General features: G+C 35.9%; 1 protein-coding gene and 1 long non-coding RNA gene across 2 annotated transcripts in view; one reads left to right on the top strand and one right to left on the bottom strand.

The window, feature by feature from the left end:
• The window catches only part of ANTXR2 (anthrax toxin receptor 2), a 134,847-nt gene extending 130,423 nt beyond the window's left edge, over positions 1-4,424 (top strand). The window contains exon 17 of the mRNA XM_014544711.1: positions 2,513-4,424. Within this exon, the coding sequence (XP_014400197.1) occupies positions 2,513-2,551 (39 nt within the window). The 3' untranslated portion in view covers positions 2,552-4,424. The remainder of the gene's footprint in view (positions 1-2,512) is intronic.
• On the bottom strand, positions 3,647-8,557 carry LOC106727152. The gene is made up of 2 exons (XR_001363311.1): positions 5,224-8,557; positions 3,647-5,106 (listed from the first exon to the last, which is right to left on the bottom strand). It is a non-coding gene; the product is annotated as an uncharacterized LOC106727152 (long non-coding RNA).
• Between the last annotated feature and the right edge of the window lie 1,786 nt (positions 8,558-10,343).

A 10,343-nucleotide genomic window follows, 5' to 3' on the forward strand; every position in this document is an offset into this window, starting at 1 on the left:
ATAGGTCTAATTTATTATTAGTATTATTTAAAATATTTTTATTGATTTCAGAGAGGAAGGAAGAGGGATAGAGAGATAGAAACATCAATGATGAGACAGAATCATTAATTGACTGCCTCCTGCACGCCCCCTACTTGGGGGGGGGGGGAATAGAGCCTGCAACCCAGGCATGTGCCCTTGGCCAGAATCAAACCTGGGACCCTTTAGTCCACAGGCTGACACTCTATCCACTGAGCCAAACCAGCTAGGGCTCTGTCCAATTTTTAATCATCATTTTACTTATGAAGAAACAAGCACACAGTAGCTAACTGTTGCCCATGGTCACACAGTTAATGAGTGTCAGAGTGGTATGATAAACTTTGGCTGCAGAGGACATGCAATGGGACCTTTGGGGAAATGAGTCCCATGACTGGGAGAACTAGGCAGTGCTTAACAGATCTCCTCCAAGTATCCAACTTTTCAGTTTGTGTAAAATGAAAGTACACCCAGCATTATCAGCTCTTGATAAAAGCGAAACACACTAAGTCCATGGTTAGGAGGGGAGAAGACATTTGGTTGTTTTTGTTAATAGGTGTATAAAACACAAAGATGTATACAGCATTTAGGAGGGGTTTTGAGGTACTTGAATCAATAGACATTTGGCAGCTGTTAATCCATACTTAAACCCAAACTTTGGAAGAATTGAAGTAAGGACCTCAGGGTCAAAATCAATAGGGCTTTCTTCACTCGAACTTCTATGTCTTTAATTAAACCACAAAATTTAGGTCTGGAATGATTTAGGTGTTGCAGTTATTTTGAAAATTCAGGTGAACTATCAATCTCACTTTTTAATCTATCCAATTTTTTAAAGTAAATGAATCAGGGTCACCCAGATTAATCTGGGATGAGAACAGAAGTGGTCAGAAAAACTGTAAGCTTAGATGAAACTCAAGTAAAAGTAGAGATTCATGATATCTTCTTTTCCAAATAATGCAGAAGAGAGAAAATAACTTGTTAGGTTCATAAATACACAAGAGAAAAGTCATTAATTCACATCATTGCCATTATATCATTTCTCATACGTTTGTTTGAATCTGCCAACGAGTATATAATTCACTTAATACTTGTTTTATAGATCTTGTTTGAAGATTCTAGATAACACAAAAATACAGTCTGAGTGCATGGTCTATGACCATTGGATTTACTAACACATTTTGACCTCATTCTAAAGTGCTTATCCCTATGCTTTTCTCCCACTTTCTTTTGCACACATATTATTTGTAGAAAGTAGTAATAAAATTGACAATTACAGAACAGGTTGCTTCCAACAACATTTAGAAATAGATAATTTGATTACTATTTTCCTTTTAGTCAAAAAGCTAATGGAAACAAGTTTGCTTTTATGCTTTGGGCTATTTCATTCATTTCTGAAATTCCCAAATTTATTGGGTAGTCATTTTTTGAAAGGAAAATGGACTAAAATCCTGGTCTTATGTTCCAAGTTTTCTTCTCCAACACTTGTTTCTTTTGAATATCGTAAATGAATGTATTGTTCAAATTTAGAGGGGAAAAAAGAGACGTTCTAATATCTGAAATTAGAAAGCAGGTATTATGAAAAATAGAAAAATCTCAACAGGGGGAGAGCCTAATGTTGATCCTAAAGTAGAAAGCAGTATGCTAGTTTTTGGGCTTTTGAGGAATCTGGACATGATTTATGTAGTACAGTGAATCAGCAGTGTCATACCAAGCAAAGGGAAGGTGGTGGGGACCCTTTATCACTAATTGGAGCTTGGTTTTCAAATGAATTTTAGATTATTTACAATTACATATGAAACTATGTGTCTCCATAGCCACCATTAAATTGCTAAGGAATCGGAATGGCAAAGTCTCTTTGGAAATGTGCAATGCAAATAAACAGTCACCCTTTGGAGTGCACACATAATGGTGGTATGCATTGTGGGCACTGGCCAACAACAGTAGACAAGATCACTAATAAGAATCTTGCAAAAGCCTTTTATAAAAGAGAAGGAAAAAAATAAAAGAGAATCACAAAGAGATGGCATCTCCTCCCTTTCTCCCTAACTCCTTATCTTCAATCTCTTACTACTTAAATGCACTCCTCATGTGTACATTTTAGAACCACCAACTTTATATCAGTTTTAGAAGCACCATATTGCATAAAGGAATACTTTCATCTGTTCATTATAGAAAGCAACATACAAGGTTGTGGCTTTGATATTCTTATTGCTAGGATAGTAATACTATAAATAGCAATACAATATTTCCATTTTCCATAGAATTTTTCCACTCTAATTTTACCATACCATTGTGTAGATGAAGTCACTGTGGAAAATATCTCAATGAGCCATCATGCTTTGACTCGAGGGAAAAAAATATATATGGTTTCCTGTGTTATCTTAACATTGACCTTACCTTAGGTGATTGTTTATTATATTACGGTAGGAAAAATAGACATTCTTATGCTTTTTTATAATTGCTTTAGTATTTCAATAAGGATGTGTTTCTCTTCTAGGGCCGGTGCATAAACTTCTCCCGAGTTTCGTCTCAGTAAAAAGAAAGAAAGACCAAGAAGGTATGAAGATGGTACATCTTCACACTGCTGATTTCCAACCCAATGAAAAACCATAAGTGCATCTTAGAAGTTTTTGGAAGAGCAGCTTTATTCCTCTAGTCGGGAAATGTTTTCTCTGCCTTCTGCTTTGCTTGCACCAGACATTTTCAAACACTTGTTCTGCCATCTACCTGGGAGTTGATGAAACACAATAGTAACTCATGATTCATGGCACTGAAAATAAAGAGGACCATTAATCTACATGCCATGATTTATACAAAAAAAGTTTGCATGAATGTGTAGAAAAGGAAAACAATAAAAAACAACAGCATGAAGATGATATCAAAACGGAGACCACAAAACAACTGGCCGTGATGGATCTTTAATGAAGAGAGGAGTGTTGAACATGGTAACATGGCTCCCGTGTTTCCACATGGCAAGATTGTGTATCCACAGGCAGAGTATGAGATTTCCCGCCAGACTCAGCAAATAAAGGAGTCTATTGCCTTATAGCTCTGTCAGATCACAAAATCCTTCCACGTTCCCTACCACAATGTGCCTATGGGAAGCTTCTGCCTGGAAAATCTTGTCATTCTATCACTGAAAAGTGCACACGCATGACAAAATGTAGACAGTATGCCCCCAGGTATTGGTAGCAAGCAAGATTTTGCCCTTTAGTTTTTCAAGACACCTTTCTTTCATTATGCACTCGGGAAAGAAGACAATTAATAGAGCATTATTACACAGGAAGACAGCCTCTACCCAGAGGTCTTGAGTGGAGTGTGAGGGACTCATGATTTGAGAACTTGTCCCTGTGATTGGTCGACTTACCCCTCTTTCTCTGTTTAGGGTTTAGTAGTGCATAAAGCATCAATATCTGTAAACATACCAAGCAGTTTTGTTTGCTTTTAATTTAATGGAAGCAGTAACCACAAAGCTTCCGCTCAGGGTTTTTTCTTTCTTCAAGTCTCCAAGGGCTCCTCAGCGTCACAAGCCAGCAACTCTCTTTGCATGAAAATTTCAAAGTTTAATTAATATAATTAAAGGCAACAGCAAGCAGCAGCCTGTGAAGATTTTGCTCATCTTTTTTATGCCTTTTGACATTGAATGACCTATTACTGTATGCGCATTACTTGGATTTCGAGGGGCACTTTATCTTGGATGTGATTCAGTAGAGAAGAAAAGACCTCCACTCATCAATTTGAAAATTAAATGTTCAGGAGGATCAGCCACCACAAAACATCGAAAATGTATATATTAGAATTTTTTTAGAAAAACCACCATCGTGTCATGTCGACGATGCCAAATTATGTTAGCGTGAGCGGAAACACGGTGGGGGAGGAAGAAGGCAGCAGCTGAAGAGAAAAGCTCAAATGATCTAGTCACTTTCGATACTGAATTTCAGATGCGAAATGGATATTCGACGCGAAACCTGACAAAGTGCGCCAGCTTTGATGTGAACTGGTATAGACAATGACCAGTGGCTGGGTCAGTGGGATGTCTCTCTGTGAGCACAAAGGCTTATCAAATGACACTAAAAATAAGTTCAACAACCATCACGTTGGAAGGGAGAAGGCGAACATTTCATGTTTGGCGGGCATGTGAGTGCACAAGATGGAAAGAGCGATTTGGAGCAACCCAGTTTAATTACCCCCATTGTGCTCTTCATGGAAATTTCAAAGGATGGGAGTGATTCTGTGGGTTGGTGTCCAGATTTGTGGCGCTGCTCCAAGAAGCCTGACTCACACGCGCAACTATATATGTACATGTATATCTTCTAGCTTGAATCTTTTGCTCAAGTTTATTTATGTCACTGGCTGGCTGGATCCAATGTCATGTGTCTACATATTCATAAATAAAATTTTACCTGCGCCTCTGCTACCACTTTCTTTAAGCCTACATAAACTCAAGCCTTGTTTGGTTGAATATATCATTGTCCTGGTTAGTTTCGGGGACAGAATTATATTGCGCCCCCAAATGTCCCCTGTGTTCACAAGTGATACTATTGGCAGTAATTATCCATGTGTGCAAGTGTGACTTGGAAGCCCATTGAGTTCTTGTAGACCTTTCTTCTACATTTGCATCTGGGACAGGGCCTATCCCTATTTTCTTTAAATTGGCACTTCCTTTCTGATCAGTGCACATTCCTAAATGGCATTTATGAGTATCAAGGATGCCTAGAAGCTAAAGCTTTTGCTTTGATAGTGACTTTGAATTTATCTAGTATTGTATGGCATTTGTATGACACTTGTATGTTGCTACATGAGCACTGTAAGTAGACCTCTGCCTTTAAATGGCAAAGTAGCTTTCGGTGGATTGCCATGCATATGAATTTGCAGTTCTAATACCACTATGAAGAATTCTCCGTGATGACAGAGAGGCATTGGTCTACATGTACTCTAAAAAAGTACCGTTCATAATGTTTAAAGACAGATGAATTTCATTGCACTGAAAGATATGAGTCAGCTTTATGTTACTACTTTCTCTGATCAGGCTAAGTAGCAAATGAGAGGACTTTTCTTTAATGAGTACTGTTTTCTCACTACATTGAAAACCTCTTGACCAGTGGTTCTCAACCTTGGCTGCACATTAGAATCTCCTGGGAATCTTTTTAAAATCCTGATTTCTGGGCCTCATCCAGGTGATTCTAATGTGCAGCCAAGGTTGAGAACCACTGCTCTAGACCTTTCAACCAGGAAAATAAAGGGGTCATAGAAAATCATTTCCATAAGTTTAATAACATTTTATATTTTATGTAGAGAAAAAGTTCCTGTTTAATTTTTTTGGACTTAAGTTCAGTCAAGATTTCTGTGAATAAATGAGTAAGCCTTTAGCCATAATCCATTTGTGTTGCATAAGGTTTCAAAAACAATTAAGTGGGAAATGACTCCTAACTTATGTGTCTACTCTGCCTGGAAAGAAAGTTTTGAAGGCATCTATATATATTTCATAACAATGTCTGTTCTTTATGGATTTGATCCATAAATATTTATCTATCTGAAAACTTTGATACTTGGAATGTTTTCCTTAAAGCATTTGGTGCTCCAAGAAAAAACATTTGGTGCTAAGAGTTGCATCACTGATGCCTTTCCCCAAGTTACTTCTATTTTAACATTTTATATTTCCTTCCCAATGAGATGCAGAGTAACATGTGAGACCCTCCATCAGCTGGAAGCAGCATCTGTCACTATGGATAATTACTACTTTGACAAAAATATATAAGGTTTAAACCTCCTGTATTTCAGATTGTTAGAGAAGAAATGATTTGCTTATATTTCCCTTGAACTTTATTCTAACCACTTTAAATAATAAATTATTCAATATTTGTTTTTCAAATCTATACTGGGTATAAGATCTGGTGTCTCTGTGAACTTAATAACTTTATCTAAATATCAATGGCCATTGTTTACTGCTCAGAGGCAACGTATTGGTTTATTTTAAAAATTAAAACACAATATTATGGCCAACAAGGTATCTAAAATATTGTTGATTGATCAGCTTACATATATTATTTAGTTTTTAAAAAGACAAACTATAACTAGATCACATTTATAAGTATTGTAAAGCAAGTATTTTTTCATCACCAAGCCTTGGGTTAACTTCTGCTAGATTTTGTACAGCCTCACATTGTTAGGAAATTTATTAGTGTTTTATTGCTACTGGTAATTGTTGGTGGGTGTTAAGTGCACAGGAGAGAAATGCATACATTCTTTATTGTAATGTGAATGGAAATGTATAATCTAGAACCATAGAACAACTCGGTACATCTGCTGTATGTTTAAGGAAAGAAACTTGCAGGTGAGATTGGAGAATGTTGTCTATTTGCTGGTAATAAAGTGAGCATAACCATGTATTCTAGCCTCGGAGTTAGATTCATATTTCTCTTAGTGAATGTTTATGGCATGTGTCTGAGAATACTTTAATTGTAATATATCTTTACACTTACAAGGATCTAATTCTGTCAGTTTGATAAAGAAAAAAATTATTTCTCATAAAGAATGTAGATTAACAAAGCCCAGTGCAATTTTTATTTTTGTGCTCTTCTGACAAAAGAAAATGCTGATAAGGAAGTATACAATATAACATGCACATTTATATTAAAATGTGCTCGTTCAGCTTGCTTTGCAAGAACTATATTAAGAGAGAAAGTGTGTGTGACTATGTGTGTGAAGAATCTAGTGATGGAGGGCCTAGAACACAGACCTCACCACAGCTAGCTTGCTAACATTGAGCAGATCAGCTTCTCAACCAGAAGCTGGAGATGCACTGGAGATATTTAAAGTCTCTTCCAGCTCTGACAGCATGTCAGTGAATATTGTCACATTGGAGGCTTTCGTACTTACGTATTTCATATTTTTAATAACTTGGTTTATTTGTAGGGCATGGCAATATTAGCTTTGTAAGCTGCTATTTAGTTACAAAAATACATTGAACTCATAATCCATAATTTGATAATTAGCCATAATAGAGTAATTTCTCAATTAATTTCCTATAACTAGAATTTGTCAAAGAGCATCTGATAATAAAGTTTATATTTGATGAAATCTCTCAAAAGATGAGTAAACTATTGAGAAATAGATTTGTGTATTTCAATTGGACATTACAGTCTTAACAAGTGTCTCAAAGGCATATATAAAAATGTACAGAAATTGTTACAAGATATATATGCCACCAGTTTTATTGATCGAGGTGCTTTGTACCCTGCAGAAATTTAAATCATTAATCATTAATTTTTTTTATTTTTTTTAGTCAAAATTGGGGATGGGGAAGATCTTAATTTACAAGCATTAGGCCTATATTTCCCATAGGAAGTATTCAGTGGAGGATATTTTATTAATTTGAATATAGCTTAGGACAGACATATAGTATGTTAGAATTGCTAAACTTTCACAAAGTTACCATCATACTGTAGAAAAAAAAACAAAACACCTGAAAGTAGGAATTAAAAAAAAAGTATCCTTAACATTGTCACCAAATTACTGTAAAGTTATTTGTATCTTAGATGAACTAGATTTGCAAGGTTGTGTCAGTGGATAATCCAAAATAAGTTGTAAAAGTTATTAAAATGTACATTTAGGTAGATTTCAATTTGATAGAAACTACAGGAATTAATCTTTTAAAATGTAGAATAACGAAATGATATATGCTGCCTTTATGCACTAGAAGGCAAGGTGATTTTAAACAATTTAGACATAGAACAAAGGAACTGAGAGCACCCAAAGTCAGATGATAGAAAGGAAATTGTTACATCATGTACTAAATTCAAAGCAAATCTGACCTCTCAGCGTGCTTCGTCCTCCACCATCTGATTTGTATATGTCATTGGGGAAAGAAAAACTGACAATCCAAAATAAGACCCACTAGTTCTAGCAGATGACACCTGGGGATGGGATTTTTACTAGTTAAAATTCTGATGTGGAATGAGATGATTGTCATCATCACACTAAAGTTTTCTTTTTTGAGTTATTTTTTAACAACCTCTAATTCCAAAAGTCTGTTAATTAAACAGCAATGACAGAGCTTCATCTTCTTTAAATACTTTGTTTGTGTGAGGCTGTCACATAGGAAGAAAGATTATATTTTTAAACAATATGTTCAAGTGTAAAAAATCTTCAACAAATTCTTAATGTTTAAAAAAAAATGGGAGAAAGTTCCAGGACTTTTGTAATTAACATCTTGGGATTCTTTATAGGGAACTGGATATTTCAGAATGTTTGAAAGGATTTTAAATAATTTTAAAAGGATATCAATGACTATATATGCCCTGGAATATTCAGTGTACTTTTTCTCATCTTAACAGATATTGATTGGTATTGATTGGTATAGGTAGTTTAATATAACACAACACTAAAAGCAAAAGCAAATTATCATGGCATTAACAATTGTTCATTAACTCTGTGTTCCTGTCACCAACCAGAAAGTACTGAATGAAGTATTTATATCAATAATTTAAAATATTCTAATTCAAAATGATAGTGGCCAATTCAGAAGTGATTTTAAAATTAAATCTAGTGAGCTGTAAAGATAGTATACCCTCAAATTATCATTTTAAAATAATGGAAAAATGGAAGGCATTCCTTTGTTTCAAAAAATACTTTTTCATCCCTTTAAATATTAGTCCAATAAATCTCAACCCAGGGTCATTACTGCATATGTTTATAATTTCTAACTTTGAAAAGACACATCAATTAAATTGAGAAGAGAGGGCTTGTATTCGCTTTCTATTGCTTCTATAAGAAATTACCACAAACTTTGTGGCTTAAAACAACATGAAGTTCTTTACCTTACAGACCTGGAGATCAGAAGTTCAAAATCAGTTTCATTGAAATAAAAAACTAAGGTTTGAACAGGGCTGGTTTCTTTTGGGCGTTCTGTGATGAGAATCTGTTTCCTCGCTTTTTTTCACCTTCTAGTGGACACCTGTATTCCTTGGCTTGTGGCCCCTTCTTCTAGCTTCAAAGTGTATCATCACTTCATCCTCTGCTTCACCAGATCACCTCTTTTCTCCCTGACCTCCTTCCTCCTTATAAGGACCATTGTGCTCAATCTGATAATCCTGGATAAAGTCCTCATCTCAAATCCTTGACATAATCATTAAGCAAAGTCCCTTTATCCATGTAAGGTCACAGTCACAGGTTCTGGGGATGAGGACATAGCCTACCACAAAGGTTATAGTAATTTTCCTTTCACTACATATTTTCCTTGTACTGGATACAATAAGAAAATATACAAGTTGAGTTCAGCTCCATTAAATCCTTGCTTTCCCAAATTCTTTTGATATTGTCATCACACAAGGTGATTATAGTTTGGGAGGAATTCCATTTGTTCCCATTCTACTGCTTCATATTTTACTTGAGATTTTTTTCTCGGCAAAGGAAAAATGCCAGAGGATAATTTCTTGGAAGATTTTTGCCAGATGATAAACCTTGAATGAGGCTGAAAAGCATATGGGCAGGATTTTTGTTGCCTCTGGAGTTTTTGCCTGGCCTATCTGCAGAAGCCAGGAAGTTAACCTAGATTTAGTGCCTATAATACTTTCTGCTATCACACTGAAAATCTGTTTGACTGGTACTGAAATATCACTAGAGACAAAGGACAAAAATCATTGATGTTCTAGTGCTAACATCAGCAATAGACATATAAAAAGAACTTGATAAACACTTCTTAAATTATTGTATTAACTATTTTGTCCTAGATCATGTGGCATTTATCTATGGCATACCCTGTGTTTCACCCAGCTCATCCATTCCCATCTTACCACTCATCCGTGAGGAGATATATATACATATACTGAGTGGCCAGATTATTATGACCACCTGACGTTTGTAGGCAAATTAGCCGTACACTGCATCATATGGGATATGGAAGCCGAAGGCCTGTTCGAACTCCTTTGCTGTCTGCAGTTACCAAGATAAAATGTCTCCAATTCGCACAGGAACACAAGGATTGGACAGTCGAGCATTAGAAAAAAGTCATGTGGTCCATTTCCAGTTGCATCATGCAGATGGCAGAATGAGAATTTGGCCAGAAACATCATGAAAGCATGCACCCTAATGCATGAGTACAACCCTTCAAGCTGGTGGGGGCAGTGTTATGGTTTAGGGCATGTTTTTCTGTCCTTTAATTCATGGGAACGTCTGAATAGCACAACATACCTAAGTATCGTTGCTGATCAAGTTCATCCTTGATCATGTTGATGGCGTATCCCAATGGAGATGGCTTCTTCCAACAAGACAATGCGCCATGCCACGGTGCTCCTATTGTGCAGGAGTGCTTTCAAGAACATGAGGGA

Source organism: Myotis brandtii, unplaced genomic scaffold (assembly GCF_000412655.1).
Source record: "Myotis brandtii unplaced genomic scaffold, ASM41265v1 scaffold111, whole genome shotgun sequence".
Taxonomy (NCBI): Eukaryota; Metazoa; Chordata; class Mammalia; order Chiroptera; family Vespertilionidae; genus Myotis; species Myotis brandtii.